The sequence below is a fragment of the Budorcas taxicolor genome, chromosome 6 (genome assembly GCF_023091745.1).
Source record: "Budorcas taxicolor isolate Tak-1 chromosome 6, Takin1.1, whole genome shotgun sequence".
Taxonomy (NCBI): domain Eukaryota; kingdom Metazoa; phylum Chordata; class Mammalia; order Artiodactyla; family Bovidae; genus Budorcas; species Budorcas taxicolor.
In genome coordinates, this window is record NC_068915.1 from 77,915,002 (window position 1) to 77,936,812 (window position 21,811).

The 21,811-nt window shown below is 35.1% G+C and overlaps 1 protein-coding gene across 1 annotated transcript in view; it reads left to right on the forward strand.

Moving 5' to 3' along the window:
• ADGRL3 (adhesion G protein-coupled receptor L3) overlaps positions 1 to 21,811 on the forward strand; it is a 579,390-nt gene that overhangs the window by 493,212 nt on the left and 64,367 nt on the right. Inside the window, exon 19 of the mRNA XM_052642093.1 lies at positions 1,129 to 1,220. Within this exon, the coding sequence (XP_052498053.1) occupies positions 1,129 to 1,220 (92 nt within the window). The remainder of the gene's footprint in view (positions 1 to 1,128; positions 1,221 to 21,811) is intronic.

The window sequence follows — 21,811 nt, forward strand, 5'->3', positions numbered from 1 at the left end:
TTACATAGATTAATTTGGGGGTAAGCAAGTATTTATCTGACCCTAAATAACTCAAGCAATTAGACACTCATTACTCTACTTTTATATTGTAAAATGCTTAATCAAAACCCTCGGGAGCAGAAAACATGCATTTGCACAAGTTTATGCAGTACTATAGCTCCTCAGGAAACTGATCTAGCATAATCCGTTTAGTTGTATAGGTTTTAAACAGTGATGACTTTGTTTGACAGTAATACATTTTCTTTTTCATTTGGATAATATGAACTATGAATGGAATCAAATTGGAAATGTGGCAAAAAAATAAATAAATAACCTTCCTGTTCCTTCCAATTCTGTTTTTATATAAATTTCAAAAACTTTAAAATTTAAAAGGATTTTACTTGAGAATGACAAGTAAGTTAGGTAAACATTCTGGAATCATGCTTTCTTTTTTTATTTTTAAATGCATAATATCTTTCGAATATGAATTATTTATCCTAATTTAGATACTATTGTTGGTATCATTATTTATATGCTTATCATTTTAAAATACAAGGTTGCCCCAAGTTCTGAAGTATAAACAAAGCAGGTAACAAGGGCATTTTAACATGTGGTTTGTTTTATTTTATTTCTAGTCATATGCTCTTTCTTGGTCCAGTGATATAACAAAGTCATTGGGGGTGCCCACTACTTTAATTCTAATTTGTTGTAGCATGAGAATTTAACCAGCATTTTATAACCCTTTTGATCTAGCTACTCACAAATATTATGATTTTGAATATTAGTTTTGTAATGCAGCATTTGAATAATAAGTTAAGGTCCATGTTTGGAGAGTGGATATAATATCCACCTGGAATAGGTATTGTCTTTTTTATAAACATATACTTGACTTTGAATTGTTTTATAGTTTCTACAGCATCATTCTAACTGCTGCTGATTTTCTATTTGCATTTGGCATATCAATGCTTTGTAATCCTTTGGTATCTCAAGTTTCCAAGCTGTCTTTACAAAAAGACTAGATGATTATCTGTGATCCAATTATTTTATGAGAGCTAATTTCCCAGAACAACTCATCTGTCATAGAAAATCGACTTACTTCTTTTTTTTCTACTCCAGTTATGCTACATAACAGTACCTTTTACATTCCAGCTTAATGTAATCTTCCTTGGGATTGCTTTATATAAAATGTTTCATCACACTGCCATTCTGAAACCTGAATCTGGCTGTCTTGATAATATCAAGTAAGTAACTTTTCTTTTGCTTTTCTTCAGTCTACCTTAACTTGATACACTAAACTATTCAAGCTTTTAATTGTATTGAGATTTTTATGACAAAATGATAAAGATCAATGTGTTTTCTTTGCTGAATAAGATTATTTACTGACTACTTAGGTGACTTGATCTGCCTGAAAATAAGTATAGTGAAGCTTTGTCTTCAAAGAAACTTTTTTCTCCTAAATTCCAATTTAAAAAATGATAAGTTTTTATTGAAAGTGTGTTAGTCTCTCAGTCATGCCTGACTGTGACCCCATGATCTCCCCAACCCAGGGATCGAGCCTGGGTTTCCTACACTGCCGTCAGATTCTTTACCAACTCACCTACCAGGGAAGACCAAGTTTTTATTAGATGCATTTATTTATTTTGTCCAGGAAGCAAATATATAGTTACTATATTGGGCAGACTCTTGTTTCTTAGAGCAGTAGCCACACCAGTGCTCAACATTCCATCTCCTACTTCAGAGCAGTGGGAAGAGAGCAAGATGGTGCCACCTGGAAAGGACCAAAGGAGGGTGTTTATACTACAGGGGAGGAACCCAGAAATTATTAATCTGGGTGTTTACAGAGGAATTCTTATACTGCTGCCCTTCTTTCCTCCTGAGAGAGAAAGAGAAACTTCACATCTCCCTAATGTAAAATCCTATGGTATACAAATGTAAGGTTCCAGATTTTACTTTCTTTGAAATGTTAACAAATCTCTTGGGAAGTAAATACCACCAGAAGACTCTCACTATGCGATCATCTTTTAACTCTCAAGGTTTATCCTTTAACCAAAATCTGCTTTTTTATGTTCAAAAAATCTGAAACATGCAGAGATAAGAAAATATCCACACTCCTTTCCTCTCTAGTAGTACTTCTTTTATATATACACACAAAAAATCCAATTTACATTTTCTGGAAAAGAAAAAGTTCTTTAGTATAACCAAGAACTTTGTCTTATTCCCTTAAAGGCTGTGACATTTGAGAAAGAATAGTGTGGAGATGTACTTTAGTCATTAACATATAGTCTGTATTAAGTAGCTTTTGTATGTGATTGCCTATGCTATGTGTAAACTGGTTAAATGTTTTTATTTAAATGAATGTACTTTCAGAGGTTTAATGAGGTTGCCTACACTTTCATGTGCTACTGACATTCTCCTTGAACTACCTCAGATTGCAGCTCTGACACCCATTTCTCATCTACTTATATTTAGCACCTGACATAGTTCCTTGCCCAGAGTAAGCCCTCAATGTGTTTTCAGAATAAAGTAATGCATTAAAGACTGTAGTGACAAAAGTGCATTGAAATTAAGTGCTTAGTTTGGCTTAAGGGATCTTCTGTCTATAACAGTTGAAAAAGTAGCTAAAGGGTTAGAAAAAATAAAAATATAATGGAGCAAACTAGAACTTATCTACTGTGAGTAGTCTTTTGTAGTTTAATATTACTTAGTTGAGTCATTACACTTTTGAATTATGTACAACTAGACTGCCCTTCTAAAATGTCATTATAGTTCCTTGGACTCTTTGTTCCTAATGGTATTGAATTTAGATCAACTATATAGGCACATAAAATATAACTTCTTTATCTTAGTATATTTGTACTCACTTTCGTATAAATTATATCTTTATATGTATCTTTATGTAATATAAAAATGCATTTAATATTTTATTATAATTTTGTTACATTTTAAAGTACTATCAGAAATAAGTGAATAACACTTGATATTTATGTGACAGCTTTTACCAAATTAAAAATTTTAGAAATATCTTGAACTTAGTACAGTCACATATTTTAAAAAATATATTTGCTTTCTCATTATTCATATGTATTTCTTTAGGTAATATGAGTTGAATCTCTGTGATATTACTAATTAGAAAAACAAGAACACAAAAGCAATAATTACATGTAATAGTATAGATGGCATCAAATTTTAAATTATAAAGGAAAATAAAGCCTTAAATGATGCTGTCTTGATTTGAATTCTATATAAATTCCTTTATAGTTTACAGCCTTTGGCAAATTTGAGCCTTTCTCTCTTCTTTAAAATGGGTATAATATATGAAGCATGAAGTGAAGTGAAGTGAAGTCGCTCAGTCGTGTCCGACTTTTTGCGACCTCATGGACGTCGTGTCCGACTTTTTGCGACCTCATGGACTGTAGCCTACCAGGCTCCTCTGTCCATGGGATTTTCCAGGCAATAGTACTGGAGTGGATTGCCATTTCCTTCTCCAGGGGATCTTCCCAACCCAGGGATTGAACCCGGGTCTCCCGCATTGTAGACAAACGCTTTACCGTCTGAGCCACCATGAGCAGAATAATGTTATCAGGAATGTAATAATGTAATGATGATGGTTTTTAAGGAAAAGTTAATAAAGTACAAGGAGATAAATAAGGTAGCTGTTATAAAGAATATAGAGGGTAGTTTTAAGATGGAAAGATATGCATATGGATATGCTGATAGGAAAGAACCAGTTTTAAAAGTGGTTAGAAAGAAAGGAAAGGGAATATGTGCTATAATCATGATCCAAGGAACTGAGGGGAATGAGATCCAGAATAGTGGGATGGTAATTCCACTTCATTCGATTTCATGAGAAACTTTTGTACTGAGATACCATAAACCAGCTAGGGGAATTCTTTTCTACTCAGAATGGATAAAATAGTTAATAGGTGTGATGTACATATGTGGTAGAACCAGAGTGGAACAGTAAATTGAGGAATTTCTGTCTATTCTCCTCTACAAAGTAAGAAAAATGGTCATCTACAGGTAATGAAGACATGTGGGAGAGAGAAAATTAAGAAAGATGTCTCAAGAAAATATTTCTTAGAACTTTATAGAATTTGAGGAACATTTTATTTCATTCAAAATATGTTAACTATTTAATAGGTGCTTATATAAAAATCACCAGGGCATAATTAAAAGGAAAAAAAGAGAATTTAAGAGAAAGCAAAACACAAAATCTGGCATCCTTTCTGTTTTTAGTAAAAATAGGGATCTGTATAATATAAATTTTTAAGTGGTATGGGTGATATGAGGGTATTTATTTTAAAGGCATAGATGATTTATTTGGAAAATCTTTTTTAGTATGGAGAGAGGGCATAAAAATGTATGTTTTCTTACTATGTTTTGTTTTATAAAGTAATGAATAAGATCCACCACCTTACACAGTTTGCTGAGAAAATAAGCTCACCATATAAGGCCTTTTGCCAGACAGTGTCTTTCTAAAACTGTTCATTCATTCATTTATTAAAAATGTGTTCTTTTTATTATGTATGTTCTTTCACAGAGAAGAAATATCTTCTTTCTCCAAAATTTGTTGCTTCTTCCCATATTCACTACCACCACTTCCTTTTATGCCACAGTGAACTTCTGCAAAGCTGCTTCAGTGGTCTTCTATTTTCCCCACATTGATTCTTGCCCTTGCCTTCATTAGCTAGAACGATCTCTTAAAAAGTTTAAATCTGATCATGCACCTCTCTTGAGTAAAACTCATCAGCAGTTTCCTGTTACTCTAACACCGAAGTCCAAACTTCCTACCATGGCCCACTAAGCCCTCCTAATCTAGTTGCCCCTTTCTTTCTACAGCTTCATTTTAAGCTATGTGCCCCTCTGGCCATTCTAGATGCACTCACTTTTCCTTCAGGTCTGCTATTTCTCTACAGACTTTCTTTTCCCTAACACTGCATGACTGATACTACTCTAATTTAAAAACTAGTTATATTTTAATTTAAATTTTCTTCATAGTCATCATATTATTGATACTTTTTTGTTGTTGTTGTCATGGGGAGAATATTTGCTAACCAGCTGACATGAAGTATTCCAGCCTACTTGACAGTTAATTCTTATTATAAGTGGATAAATTAGTGTTTGATTTATAAAAAAATAAGTAAATAAATACATTTTGATGTTAGTATATGGTATTCATTTGATTTGATCATGACTATATTAATGATATACTCTGGGAAAAAAAATAATATATTAAATTGCTATAGTTAACATAATTATGGAGGTAGAGGTACGCCACGTCTCAGATATAACCAAAAAAATACTTAAAACTACATTTCTGTTTGCTCTTTTCTTACTTGTCCTTTGTCTTCTTTTCATCAAAATAGGTAATTATATTTGGAGGAAAAAAATAACTCCAGTCACTTGAATTTTCGTGTTGAATTTCAGACATAAGGAAAATCTAGCCTAATTTTTAAAAAATATATATAAATATAATAAAGCAATTAATGAATTGTTATCAGCACAAAAGTAATTTATAGTATTGCTGAAGTATTATGACATATATAACTTTAACTTTTGAGGAACATTTATAGCACTTGTGACATTTACCTTAGAAATAAAAATTAATCATTTCTATAGTTATCAACTACTTGTATTGTTGAAAAAACTATTTAACAGCATCACATTGACTTTGAATTTCAAAAATAAATAATGGGAATTTTTAGGGCAAAGAGAGAAAATTGGTGCCCATATGGAGAGAAAAAGAATCTGCTAGATTTCCCTTTTCTATATCTGTCCCTTTGCCCTTTTCCAGGGACAGATATCTTCTGCATCCAGACTTCTTATCTTGACCTAGTCCTGTTTTCCAATTTCTGGTATCTCCCCTTCATTATGGTTTTGCATGAGTGATGAATTGGCAAACACAATGTCAGATAGTTTAAAGAAACAGTTTTCACTTTCCTTCCTTCCTCCCTGTACTCTGATTCTTAAGGGAAGGTATAGTGCTGAAGAGAAGCAACAACTCACGTTATACACAATTTCAATTTGAATTGGTTATATGATCTCACAAGTTACATCATGGCTCTAAAGTCTTAGTATCTCCTCAAAATTAGGAATAATTGATTCTGCTTTATTGAGTTTTGTTATAATTAAAACTATCATATATATGAAGAATACAACACATAATTTAGTGTTCTTATAGGATGGTTTGATTATTTTTAACCAATCTATGTGGAAATCATTTCTGCCTTTCGTTCTTAGTGTTTTCCTTAATGAAATTTGCTCATTCTCCTATCAAAATCGTATTAGAATTTGACTGGCTTTGTTTCTCATGTAGAACTGGCCTGATATGATTCTCTCTTTTTTTTTTTTCTTCTTTTAAGGCAAAAGTTATCCTATTATGAAAGAATTGGCTCCAGGAGTGAAATGTTCATTTGATTAATAAGTAGAAAGTTCTGTAGTTAGTTTTAAATTAGGGGGGAAAAGAAGTGTCTCAGTGAACTTGGACATCTGCCACACATAAAGAAAACTAAGAAGGCTTCTGAGTAGCTTCAGGGATGAATAGAAAAATGTTTTGCCTTACCGGTATCCATAGTAACTTACTTATTCCTTAACGAGGTAATTTTTGCTTTGTACTGTATTTCTAGATATTAGTAGAAATAAGTCATTTACCTTTGCTAGTACTACATTAGTACTTCATGGAGTTAAGTGTGGTAGATTCTTAAAAACTGAAAGTGGAAAAGCAGAATGATACAATCATGAAAAATTTAACAATATCACAAAAACTTTCAATACTCTGATTTTTCTTCTTTATATTAATATATTAAGATGAAATTATATATATATATATTCCTTGCTTTTTAAAGTGGTATCATTTTTATACTGAAGTCAGTACAGTATCTTAAAAAGAGTTTGATCTTTTATGAAAATTGGAAACCTAGTTCTGAATTATGTGTAATAAATATATTCACCCACTTCAATGCCTTCTGGATGAGTTTTGAGGAAAATATGTATAGTACTTTCTCATTCTTCTTAAAATATTAACTTCTTGTTCAGTCACTAATTCATATCTGACTCTTTGTAACCCCATGGACTGCAGCATGCCAGGCTTGCCTATCCTTGACAGAAGTTTGAGTTTGCTCAAACTTATGTCCATTGAGTCAATGATGCTATCTAAACATCTCATCCCTTGCTGCCCTCTTTGCCTTTTGCCTTCAACCTTTCCCAGCATCAGAGTCTTTTCTGATGAGTCAGCTCTGCATCAGTTGGCCAAAGTATTGGAGCTTCAGCATCAGTCCTTCCAGGGAATACTCAGGGTTGATTTCCAGGTTCCTATGCAATATTGTTCTTTACAATATCAGGTTTTACTTTCACCACCAGACACATCCGCAACTGAACATCATTTCTGCTTTGGCCAGCAACTTCATTCTTTCTGGAGCTATTAGTAATTTTCCTCTGCTCTTCACCAGTAGCTTATTGGGCACCTTCCATCCTGGGGGCTCATCTTCCAATGTCTTAACTTTTTGCCTATTCATACTGTCCCTGGGGTTCTCTAGGCAAGAATACTGGAGCTATTTGCCATTCTCTCCTCCAGGGACCATGTTTTGTCAGAACTCTTCACTGTGACCTGTCTGTCTTGAGCGGCCCTGCACAGCATAACTCATAGCTTCATTGAGTTACTCAAGCCCCTTCACCATGGCAAAGTTGTGAACCATGAAGTGAAAAATATTAGCTGTGAATTAAAAGGCTGAAATATTGTTTTGGGCTTTTATAAAGGAAGCTCAGTATAGTTTATATAGTCCATGAAGACTTAAAAAAAAAAAGAAAAACTTGTGTCTCTATTCAGCTAATTTTATTCATTGTTTACCTTCCACCACCCAAATTACTATATTTAAATGAAAATGCCGTAGATTTCTAATTATTTTAAGCATTTAGAGATGTGTTTAGAAACTGTCACCTCTTGTAAAAAAAATTCCTCGGCCAACACACTTTACTGAGATGTGTTTTTCCAAAACTTTTTAATCAAATATAATTGTCAACATCCACACACACTGTGAACACTTTAGTTCTTAAAAGAGAACCAGTAATTGATTTACTTTATTTACTGTAATAAAATAATTTTTAAGAATATTCTGAAAAGAATATCATTCAGTATCTCATTTTCCCCACCTTCCCTCCATTTCCTTGGTCTGTGGTTAAACATCACTGAAAATGTTCCACAAAGTTATCATAAATGATCGAGGTATACTTGAAGAGTAATACAATCTAAACAGCACTGTTTGAGGTTCTGTGTATTTTTATGACACCACTAGATTTACTTCAAATAAGTTAAGACTTTCCTCAGGTGTTAGTTAGTCCTTTACTGATTAACTTAATTTCAACTACAAACATATAACAATCACTTCTATGGAAAATTAACTTTAGCCACCAGTTCACAAAGCTGTGCATTTGGCCAGTCTTGTTGCCAGCCTCACTGTATCATGCATTTTAGGCTGTAGTTTTAAGTTTTGTGAAATATTAGAAGTGTTAGTCTCTGTCTTCAGGCATTCTCTTTAAAATGCATTCAGATCCCCATGAGATCTTTCTAGAACCAGGTGTTTTTTACATCACTGTGTTTGGCATATTTCATTTTCTGGGAGCTGACACTGAGAGAAAAAAAAAAAAAACAGTTTGAAGGATGACAGTCACGGGCTCACTGTTAGGCATTAAAAAATTCTTTTACTTTTTCCCAAAATGATCAGGTTTATGTCAAGATTAGGACAATCAATTACAGCCTAAGGATGAAAAAGCCTAAAAGACTACCTAAGGGGGGAAAATTATTCTTTATGAGAAAACTTAAAAGTTAGTAGCTCCTGTATTCTTTATATGTTGGCTAAACTCAGATTTCTTTTGTATCCTGTATGAAATGTGCAGTCAGACTTTGGGAAAGCTTGGTAATCAGAATTGTTTCATGAAACCAGCATTTCTGTAGTAATTATACATGCAACAGCATAATTAATCTAAAATAAGTAATTATAAAAAGGCTATAGTTTTTCCCCCCAAATAACTAAGAGACAATATTCACTTAAACTTTCATTAGGTTGGAAGAAATACAAGAATAATAATAAATAACATTTATATTCCATATTATTCACATATTTTATTTATATTTAATGTATAAATAGATTTTATTTTAGTCTTTTATTCACTCATTAATTTATTTAATAAATGAGAAATGATAAAATTTTGCATATATATTGAAGATATAATTTACTGAATTGCTAATTTATTTACACAGACTATAAGAAAAAGGAGTAGAGTATGATTCCAAGGTTTTTGGCATTGGGTATTGAGATATGGAACTGTAGAAAAAAGACATACTAGGGGCAGATTAGGAGATTTGGGAGTGGAGTTGAACAACATAACTTTGAAAGACTTACTAAATATTGAAGTGTTGATGATGCATAAGCAGTTGGAATAATGAAGAGAGCTGAAAATTTAAATTTGAAATCATTGGTATATAGATTTGATTTGATTTTTGCATTTAGTGTTTTTCAGGTATTAAATATTGATTTTGTTTTATATATCTTTATTCCTTTCTATAGTGGTAAATGATTCTGCTTTCTTTTCCATTTATGACAATGATATATTTCCTGTTAAACCATTAAGCAAAGTGAGATGATTTTTAAAAAATTAATAATGTAAAGGTGGTAATGCAGACATGACCAAAGGTTAAGATAGTGATTTTCCAGTCATATTCTGTCACTTGTCATGGTGTGTTACTGTTAGGATATCCTTGCTGTGAGTATACACATCATAATGATCCTGAAGTAGGTGTCTCTGTAGCTGGTTTAATAGCTCAGTGATGTTAGTAAGTACCTGAGCTCTTTCCCTTTTCATTTATCACCCTTAGCATATTGGCTATTGTCACTCACAGTGCCAACTTGTGGTCCAGAAATGTCTCCTTCAGTTCCCACCATCTTATCTTCAGCAATTGTGTTCAAAAGCAAAAACAAAGAGAGAAAAGACTGCTATCATCAAAAGCCTCTTCTATACAATGTTACAAACATCTGTCCTTAGTACCTCCAGCACTCAGTCTATCAGATCTAATCCCTTGAATCTCATTGTTACTTCCACAGTTTAATCATAATGGAATTGATTTAGGTCATGACTGAATAGCCTAGTGGTTTTCCCTACTTTCTTCAATCTAAGTCTGAATTTGGCGATAAGGAGTTCATGATCTGAGCCACAGTCAGCTCACAGTATTGTTTTTGCTGACTGTATAGAGCTTCTCCATCTTTGGCTATAAAGAATATAATCATTCTGATTTTGGAATTGACCATCTGGTGATGTCCATGTGTAGAGTCATCTCTTGTGTTGTTGGAAGAGGGTATTTGCTGTGACTAGTATATCATTTTGGCTAAACTGTTAGCTTTTGCCCTGCTTCATTTTGTATTCCAAGGCCAAACTTGTCTGTTACTCCAGGTATCTCTTGACTTCCTAATTTGCATTCCAGTCCCCTGTGATGAAAAAGACATCTTTTATTAGTATTAGTTCTAGAAGGTTTTGTAGGTCATCATAGAACTGTTCAACTTCAGCTTCTTCAGCATTAGAGGTTGTGGTATAGACTTGGATTACTGTGATATTGAATCGTTTGCCTTGGAAATAAACAGAGATCATTCTGTCATTTTTGAGATTGCACCCAAATACTTCATTTCAGGATCTTTTGTTGATTATGAGACCTGCTCCATTTCTTCTAAGGGATTCTTGCCCACAGTAGTAGATATAATGGTCATCTGAATTAAATTTGCCCGCTCCAGTTCATTTTAGTTCACTGATTCCTAAAATGTCAGTGTTCACTCTTGCCATCTCCTGTTTCATGACTTCCAATTTACCTTTACTCACAGACCTAACATCCCAGGTTCCTATGAAATAATGTTTTTTACAGCAGCAGACTTTTCTTCCACTACCAGTAACATCCAAAACTGGAGACTGTTTCCACTTTGGCTCAGCCACGTCATTCTTTCTGGAGCTATTTTCTCTGCTTTTCTCCAGTTAGCATATTGGGCACCTACCAACCTGGGGAGTTCATCTTTCTATGTCATATCTTTCTGCCTTTTCATATTCTTCATGAGTTCTCAAGGCAATAATACTGAAGTGCTTTGCCATTCCCTTCTCCAGTGAACCATGTTTTATCAGAACTCTCCACCATGACCTGTCCATCTTGGATGGCCCTACACAGCATGGCGCATAGATTCATTGAGTTAGACAAGCCTGTGATCCATGTGATCAGTTTGGTTAGTTTTCTGTAAATTGTAGTTATCATTCTGTCTGCCCTCTGATGGATAAAGAGGAGAAGCTTATGAAAGCTTCCTGATGGGAAGGATTGACTGTGGGGCAATTGGAGTCTTGCTCAGATGGGCGGGGCCATGCTCAGTAAATCTTTAATCCTATTTTCTGTTGATGGGTGGGGTTGTTTTCCCTACTAGGAGTAATGGGGGTAATGATGACCTCCTTTTAAAGGACTTATCCCAGGACTACTGTATTCAGTGGTCCTTACACCATGCAGGCCACTGGAGACTGCAGTCGACCCACGCCTCCACTGGAGACTCCTGCACACTCACAGGCAAGTCTGGCTCAGTATCTTGTAGGGTCACTGCTCCTTTCTCCTGGGTCCTGGTATGCACAAGGTTTTGTTTGTGCCCTCCCAGTCTGTTTCTCCAGTCCCATGGAAGTTCTGTAATCAAATCCCACTGGCCTTCAAAGTCAAATTCCCTGGGTTCTCAGTCCCTTTGCCAGATCCCCAGACAGGGAAATCGGTTGTGGGCCCTAGAACTTTCACCACAGTGCAAGAACTTCCTTGATATAATTGTTCTCCAGTTTGTTCTCATGTCTAATTATCTATTATTAAATGTCTGTTGTGGATATGTCTACATTATGAAAATTCAGGTAAATCTTAGGAAAATGGAAGTATTATATTATTGCAGTTCACTCAGCCCCAAATTCTTTGACAGATAGAACTTATACTAGTCTTTGCTTTTATTTATACCATAGAAGAAATTAATGTAAGAATCTAGTTATTATTTAGGAATTAAAAATGTTGAAACTTACTGTTTTAATCTTTTTTGTTCATTTTTTAAAAATGTAATTGCTGTGCACTTTCCAAACAGGTACATGTATTTAGCATTATCTTGTTTAATTCTGTCTTGTAAAACAATCTTGCTTGCTATTGGTTAAACTTACAAATTTTATCCTAAAGCGTTTTCATTAGTTTGTAATATATTTATTTTAATATACTTTCAGCTTATAAACAATTATAAAAGGAAATAATAGATTTGGACCTATATATTTCAAATATAAATAAAGAGATTTGAGTCACTTTGATTTATTTCCACAAAGATCATCTTCCTTTTAAACATATAAGTCAGTTTTTGCCCCAGTGATTACTTAGGGCCATAATTCTTTAAAATATGAAGTACAATCTATGATTGCTTAAAGGCTGAATGAAATATATGAAATCTCATGGATATCACAATTATGTGGCTTTTAAGAGCTGTCTTGGTAGCTATAATCAGAACCAAGTCGTAACAACATTTTCTCCTAATAGAACTCTAAAATGACTCTGAGAGAGTCGGATATGACTGAGCGACTCAGCACAGAACAGCACAAAGTGATACGAATTATTTTAAACTGAAAATTATATTTGCTACAATGATTATCAGCCTATAAGTTTGTCTGAAAGTTGACCAAAACTTACGATTTAAAAAATTTGTTGTGAGAAATTTTGCATAAATATTATTGGGCTCAAAGACTTTTTTACTTGCAAATCCTAATCAACCCATATTTAAAATGTTTCTTGGAGATGTTTAAAGAAAATTTGTGGGTAATATTAAGTTAAATATTGAATTACATTTTGAGTCACATACTGCAGGTAAATATTTAGTCATAGATTCTGAAATAAATGACCTAAACCCTCTGGTTCTGCCCTTCAGTGTTCAGTTCAGTTCAGTCACTCAGTCATGTTGTACTCTTTGCAACCCCATGGACTGCAGCATACCAGGTCTCCCTGTCCATAGCCAACCAACCCCTGTAGTTTACTCAAACTCATGTCCATTGAGTTAGTGATGCCATCAACCATCTCATCCTTTGTTGTCCCCTTCTCCTTCAATCTTTCTTAGCATCAGGGTCTTTTCAAATGAGTCAGTTCTTCGCATCAGGTGGCCAAAGTGTTGGAGTTTAAGCTTCAGATTCAGAGCTTCCAATGAATATTCAGGACTGATTTCCTTTAGGATGCACTGGTTGGATCTCCTTGCAGTCCAAGGGACTCTCAAGAGTCTTCTCCAACACCACTGTTCAAGAGCATCCATTCTTTGGCTCTCAGTTTTCTTTATAGTCCAACTCTCACATCCATACAGCTACTGAAAAAACCATAGTTTTTACTAGGCAGACCTTTGTTGACAAAGCACTGTCTCTGCTTTTTAATATGCTGTCTATATTGGTCATAACTTTTCTTCCAAGGAGCAAGGGTCTTTTAATTTCATGGCTGCAGTCACCATCTGCAGTGATTTAGGAGCCCAAAAAAAGAAAATCTGTCACTGTTTCCACTATTTCTCCATCTATTTGCCATGAAGTGATGGGACCAGATGCTATGATCTTAGTTTTCTGAATGTTGAGTTTTAAGCCAATTTTTTCACTCTCCTCTTTCACTTTCACCAAGAGTCTCTTACTTTTTCTTCACTTTCTGCCACATCTGCATATCTGAGGTTATTGATATTTCTCCCAGCAATCTTGATTCCAGCCTGTGCTTCCTCCAGCCCAGCATTTCTCAAGATGTACTCTGCATATAAGTTAAATAAGCAGGGTGACAATATTCAGCTTTGACATACCCTTTTCCCAATTTGGAACCAGTCTGTTGTTCCACGACCAGTTCTAAATGTTGCTTCCTGACCTGCACATATGTTTCTCAAGAGGCAGGTCAGGTGGTCTGGTATTCCCATCTGAACTCCCCAGGTCGATAGGTGCCCAATTTGCTACTGGAGATCAGTGAAAAAATAACTCCAGAAAGAATGAAGAGATGGAGCCAAAGCAAAGACAACATCCAGTTGTGGATGTGCCTGGTGATGGAAGTAAAGATCAATGCTGTAAAGAGCAATATTGCATAGGAATCTGGAAAGTTAGGTCCATGAATCAAGGCAAATTGGAAGTGGTCAAACAGGAGATGGCTAGAGTGAACATTGACATTTTAGCAATCCACAAACGAAAATGGACTGGAATGGATGAATTTAACTCAGATGACCATTATATCTACTACTGTGGGCAAGAATCCCTTATAAGAAATGGAGTAGCCCTCATAGTCAACCAGAGAATCTGAAATGCAGTACTTGGATGCAATCTCAAAAACAACAGAATGATCTCTGTTCATTTCCAAGGCAAACCATTCAATATCACAGTAATTCATGTCGATGCCCCAAACAGTAATGCCGAAGAAGCTGAAGTTGAATGGTTCTATGAAAACCTACAAGACCTTCTAGAACTAACACCCGCAAAAGATGTCCTTTTCATTATAGGGAACTGGAAAATGAAAGTAGGAAGTCAAGGAATACCTAGAGTAACAGGCAAATTTGGCTTTGGAGTGCAAAGTGAAGCAGGGCAAAGGCTGATAGAGTTTTGCCAAAAGAACACACTAGTCATAGCAAACACCCTCTTCCAACAACACAAGAGAAGACTCTACACATGGATATCACCAGATGGTCACTACTGAAATCAAATTGATTATATTCTTTGCAGCCAGTGATGGAGAAGTTCTATACAGTCAGCAAACACAAGACCAGGAGCTGACTGTGGCTCAGATCATGAACTCCTTATTGCCAAATTCAGACTGAAACTGAAGAAAGTAGGGAAAACCACTAGACCATTCTGGTATGACCTAAATCAAATCCCTTATATTACAGTGGAAGTGACAAATAGATTCAAGGGATTAGATCTGATAGACAAAGTGCCTGATGAACTATGGATGGAGGTTCGTGATATCATACAGGAGGTAGGGATCAAGACCATCCCCAAGGAAAAGAAATTCAAAAAGGCAAAATGATTGTCTGAGGAGGCCTTACAAATAGCTGCGAAAGAAGAAAAGTGAAAAGCAAAGTAGGAAATGAAAGATATAACCCTTTAAATGGAGAGTTCCAAAGAATAGTAAGGAGAGATAAGAAAGCCTTCCTCAGTGATCTATGTAAAGAAATAGAGAAAAACAATAGAATAGAAAAGTCTAGAGATCTCTTCAAGAAAATTAAAGATATCCACAGAGAATTTCATGCAAAGATGGGCACAATAAAGGACAGAAATGGTATGGACCTGACAGAAGCAGGAAATATTAAGAAGAGGTGGAAAGAATACCCAGAAAACTATACCAAAAAGATCTTCACAACCCAGATAATCACAATGATGTGATCACCAACCTAGAGCCAGACATCATCCTGGAATGAGAAGTCAAGTGTGCCTTAGGAAGCCACACTATGAACAATGGTACTGGAGGTGATGGGATTCCTGTTGAGCTATTTCAAATCCTAAAAGATGATGCTGTGAAAGTGCTACGCTCAATATGCCAGCAAATTTGGAAAACTCAGCAGGGGCCACAGGACTGGAAAAAGTCAGTTTTCATTCCATTCCCAAAGAAAGGCAATGCCAAAGAATGGTCAAACTACCACATAATTGCCCTCATCTTACATGCTAGCAAAGTAATACTCAACATTCTCCAAGCCAGGCTTCATCAGTAGGTGAACTGTGAACTTCCAGATGTTCAAGTTGGATTTTGAAAAGGCAGAGGAATCAGAGATCAAATTGCCAACATCCTTTGAATCATTGAAAAAGCAAGAGAGTTCTAGAAAAACATCTACTTCTGCTTTATTGACTATGCCAAAGCCTTTGACTGTGTGGTTTTGCCCTTAAATCAGCCCTAATAGTTGCATTTGATCCAAAATCAATTTAAGATTTCATGTGTTTTGTCTGTTTGAAACTGTGAGCAAAATAATGAGACATTCTTAATTTATTGAAGTTTTGCTATATATCAGGCACAGTTTAAATTTAATCTTTGTAATAAGTCTTTGAGATATCAAAAGGGATAATTAACTTACCTTGAGACCTTACAGATAGTTAGTGCCAAAACTTGAATTCCAATAGGCCATCTGGTTTGAGTCCATTTCCTAATTATTACCATATATTCCTTATTGTATCACACTGTACATCTACAAATAAACTGTATTTCATAAAGTTTTTTCATAAGGATCATTTTAGAATGAAGACATGCTTAAAGAAGATTTAAATTCAAATATGGCCTGGAATACATGACTCAAGAACCCCATCTTCAAAATCTTGTGATTATTTTAATATTTTAAATAATGAGCTGAAAAGGTTAGTAACGTGCAGTTTTCAGGAATCTTAATGTAACAGTGGTCTTAGAATTAGAGATAGAGATTTCAGAGTAACTAGAATTTAAAGTGTATTACTGAATGAAGCTATCCAAGAAGGATGTGGTTTTGGTAAAAAGTCACTTTGGTGACTCATAAAGTATAGTCAACATGATAAATAAAAAATTATGCCATAGAAGCCAAAAAATAGAAGGGGATGATCAACTATAGGATGTTCCTGAGTACTCAAGTATGATGAGATGGAAAAGTTGACAAGGGATTTGGCAATGACAGGACATTGTGGAGTTATGAGGAATGTGTGCCTAAGTCGAGTGGCTTTTATGAAAATGAGAAGTGAGCCTGTATGAACTATATATTTAGAAAACTCTTGACAAATTTTTCGGTAAAGATAACACCAAAGATTCTTGGAGAGTCTGTGGGATATAAAAGGTGTTTTGTTTTGTTTTTTTAAGTAAGAATTACTGAAGTACGTTTGTTGATGGGAACGAACCTATAGACGAGGAGATAATTCATAAAAAGCAGGAGAGAAGAATCCTCAAAGGAGCACGGTTCTTGAGAAGCGTCAGAATGAGTGGATATGTTGCCATAATAAGAAAGAGGCATTTCTCTCATTATAAAAGGAGGGAACACAATGTGTGTGGGTACTGTTGAAAGTAGTTTATAGATTTGGTTTCAGAAAGATGAGGACGTTTCTGTCAGTAGTCTCGTTTGAGTTCTCCCAGAAGTGGACTCTGAGCCAAGGATTCAGCACAAACAATTAATGAAGGAATTCCTTTCATAGGAAATCAATAAGAAAGTAAGGGGAAGCAGGATAGATAAGAAGAAGAAGCTATGCAAGGTTTTCATTCTGGTGAAGTCTCAGACTGACCCTGATCCCAAAGGGAGCTCTGGAGTGTAAATAACACTTTGGAACTGTCCAATGTTAAGGCATAGGAACTGGGATTCTATAATTTCAGACCTGTTAGTAATGGACTACAGTTTTGCTGAGGGGCATGGGATGGGTTGTGAGAGTGGAATGTAAACTCCCAGGTACTTCTGGCTGTATGGGCCTAGTAGCTCTGGTACACAAAAACAGTCCTCTGCAGGTCACGGGACAAATCTTTATCAGCTAAGCATGCAGCAGATGAGGGATAAAGTCATGATCTGTACAAGGGATTGTGAGGTCCAGACAGTGCACCAATGCATTTGTAACTATCAGATTGCTTTTTTTTAAAGTAAATAGGAGGCAATATTCAGCTGAAGGTGTTGGGATAAAAAGGAAGTTTGAGGTACAAGGAAGATGTTAAATATTCCTCTTGGGGTAAGGGAAAGCACATTGATAGGGGAGTTTAGTTGACTTTCTGGATATTGTTAAATGTTATTAGACATCTTTTGTTTGTTCAATACTCATCTAATCAGGGTTGCATATTTTTTCAAATCATTAAAGATGAAAGGAGATGCAAGAAGTTAAAGATTATAGAATCTAGTCTGGTCAGGCAGGAAAGGATGAATACAAAATGGGGGATATATGGTGAAAGTGTGGAGGGACTGATGGGATGTCTGGAGATGCTAGCAAATAACAACAACAAAAAAGAAAATAAATGGTGATAGTATATATTTGATGGCAAGACTCTCAAAGGAGCTGGGGTTTTGACAGAGGTAAAAATCATGGTTTGGCAGTATTACTTCTACTGCCTGATTTGTGAGAAAACCAATATTTGAGTTTGTGTGGTCTTCAAGGAAAGCACTGTCAGCAGACAACAATGTCACTTAAAGCATGAAGATGACAAAAACACACCCAGGATGGAATATTAGAATGTAGGGGAATTTGTTGATATTAGATTCTGAATTTCAAAGGATAGGATGGAATTTTGGGAGAACAAGGGAAATAGTGAAAATTTGGATTGAATTAAAAGATATGCATATAAATTTTAAGTAATTAGATGGAGCAAGCTTGGAACCATTTTTATGGTACCCATTCATTATTTACTGTCTTCTTGTAGTCACTTATAATCTTAGATAATAGATTTTGTACCCCATACCAATGGAAAATCCCCCTAGATAGATGAAAGCACTACTTACACTCTGCCTTAGATACATACATTTTCTCCTCAAATTCTAGAAAATACCAAGGTACTTAATCTTAAAAATCACATCTCAGGCTATTTACCTATATTCCAATTCATTAAAGGAGACTGAAATGCTCTATGATTAAAGATAATAAATAGATGATCACTGACAGGCAAACTAATCATCACAAATTATGGTTTACGCAATGAGGCTAAACAACTTACCAGCACACTCTGGGTGCATATCAGTTCAGTTCAGTCACTCAGTCATGTCTGACTCTTTGCAACCCCATGAATCACAGCACGCCAGGCCTCCCTGTCCATCACCAACTCCCGGAGTTCACTCAGACTCACATCCATCGAGTCACTGATGCCATCCAGCCATCTCATCCTTGGTCGTCCCCTTCTCCTCCTGCCCCCAATCCCTCCCAGCATCAGAGTCTTTTCCAATGAGTCAACTCTTCGCATGAGGTGGCCAAAATACTGGAGTTTCAGCTTTGGCATCATTCCTTCCAAAGAAATCTCAGGGCTGATCTCCTTCAGAATGGACTGGTTGGATCTCCTTGCAGTCCAAGGGACTCTCAAGAGTCTTCTCCAACACCACAGTTCAAAAGCATCAATACTTCAGCACTCAGCCTTCTTCACAGTCCAACCCTCACATCCATACATGACCAATGGAAAAACCATAGCTTTGACTAGACGGACCTTAGTTGGCAAAGTAATGTCTCTGCTTTTGAATATGCTACCTAGGTTGGTCATAACTTTTCTTCCTCCAAGGAGTAAGCATCTTTTAATTTCATGGCTGCAGTCACCATCTGCAGTGATTTTGGAGCCCCCCAAAATAAAGTCTGTCACTGTTTCCCCATCTATTTCTCGTGAAGTGATGGGACCAGATGCTATGATCTTCGTTTTCTGAATGTTTAGCTTTAAGCCAACTTTTTCACTGTCCTCTTTCACTTTCATCAAGAGGCTTTTTAGTTCCTCTTCACTTTCTGCCATAAGGGTGGTGTCATCTGCATATCTGAGGTTATTGAGATTTCTCCCAGCAATCTTGATTCCAGCTTGTGTTTCTTCCAGTCCAGCGTTTCTCATGATGTACTCTGCAATTCCAAGGGAATACCTCTCATTTAAATAAGAACAATATTAAAGCAAAAACACTTTTTCAAACTTCAGCTTTTCTCATTCTCCTCCTTTCCAGGAGTACTTTTTTAATAGGAGTGTTACTTTGTTTTTATTAAGTTTACCTCATATTAACAAGTAGTGAAACAATGTAAGTCACAGTTATTTTAAATAAAGGACTGTGTAGTAAATCCCTGGATTTGTAAATAAAATGTGCAGACAGTATAGTGGAATGTTAGGTGTCTTGAGCTGCTCAGTCCACAGCTGAAAACTTCCTAATCTAATTTTCTCTTGGCTGAGTCCCAATTGTTGCTGGATTTTTCCACTATATACAATTATGTATTTTAAAAAGATCTGTCATTCAAGTCCCCTGGCTCTTTTATAAATGTATATTTGAGCATGTATTCTAGAATACTCAGAAATGTTGTTTGTAGAAGTCCATATTTTCAATCAGACATTTAAACATGCTAACACAAAAATCCTCTCAGTTCCAGAACTGAGATTAATGGTTTTAGCTTTAATTTCAAGCTGTTTATGAGATAAAGAAAGCAAGCCATGAGTATAAAAAGTAGTAATATATCAGTGAAAAATATTGACATAACTGAATATTAACATTACATATGCTAAGAAGTAAAAAAATGGCTAATTTTCTTTGTGATAGTCATTGTCATTGCACTTTTCTCATTTTTCTGCCTTTGAATTTACAACATCTTGTTCAGTTAGCTGTAGAAAGATATCTAAAATTACCAGATCTTCCACTCAGTTACTTTCATTAATGTAATATATAAAAACTTAAAGCAATAAAACAACAAATATTCAACATGTCAGTTCATACTTACAGGAACCCTATTAGTAAAATGATTATGGTCATTTTTTTCTATTTTTAATCTTTCTAAAATCATTTTAATTCCCCCCCCCCACTTTTTTTTTTCAATGAGCCTTTCTGTAAACTTTCTCATTTACTTGCTAATATACACTTTAAATACTTCAGTTATTGCGTGTAGCTCCTCCATTTGTCATGTCTCTGTTGATTCTTGTTTTACTACAGAGAACAATATTATATATTTAAACCATAAACTTTTCCTCTGTAGTGTGTGATTTTGAGGTCTTTGGAGGACATGTTGTGTTCCTAATATGACCAGCCAAATTTCCAACATTGTTCGCAAAATAATCCATCCTATTCCTCAAGATTTTTGCTGCTTCACTGTCCCAAACCAAATCTCTGTGTGCTCTCTTCTATTCCATGGACATAGACTTCATTTCTCTACCATTACTTCCTTATTACCAGCCTTGCTTAGTATCTGGTAGCATGAGTCCTCCCATTTTGATCATCTTTCAAAATTGCTTTATCTTCTCTTAGACTTTCATCTTTCTTCAATGTAAATTTCAAAATCAGTTTTTAAAGTTCTTCTTCACCATTATGTAATAATTGATCATGATGTTTATGCACCATTAGATTTTGCTATCTAATAGCTTATTTAGGATTTTAAAGTAAGATTTTAAATAAAATGTTCTTTTTTATTCTCTTAAATTTTACCTACCTAGTAAGTTATAGTAGTCTCATAAAGCTTTTCTTCTTTTTCATGTAGGCCTGACCTACATGAAAAAAGGATTATTTGTTGTTTTAATATTAAATAGAACTTATTTGTAAAATATTCAAGGTCTTGAGGTTTCTTTGGAGATGTAGCAGCAGATGGATAAATGTTCATGTATATCTATGCATGTTTTATAAGTTACTGATTTCAAGATTTGATGTCACAATCATCAGAGAATGCAGTAGGTTCGATATTAATTCTTAGTATTTTATTAAGGTTGCCCTTTGGCCTAACGTGTGATTGATTTAAGAACTGTTATTTTGGAATTTGGAGTTTGTATACCTTTAAAGTTTGATTTATGTGCATATTTGCTTAAATTTTCTATACCATTTCTCAATGTTTTTTTGTTGACATAATTTTAAGATTATATTCAGATTTCTAGTTATAAATATATTTAAGGACTACAACATCTCACAGAGCTTCTGTGTTAGAAGCAGACTTGCAGCAGAGATTGTGGGTCGTTACCTAGGTCTACTCACTATTCAAGAAACTAGTTGAGGCATAGACTATTCTTTCCTTGGTTGCATTCAGCTCTAAAAAGATCGTAGTAAGACACTCCAGTATTCTTGACTGGAGAATTCCACAGACAGAGGAGCCTGGAGGGCTACAATCTATGGGGTCACAGAGAGTCTGACACAACTGAAGCGACTGAGCATGCACGCATGCAAGATTATGTCATTCATTGTGA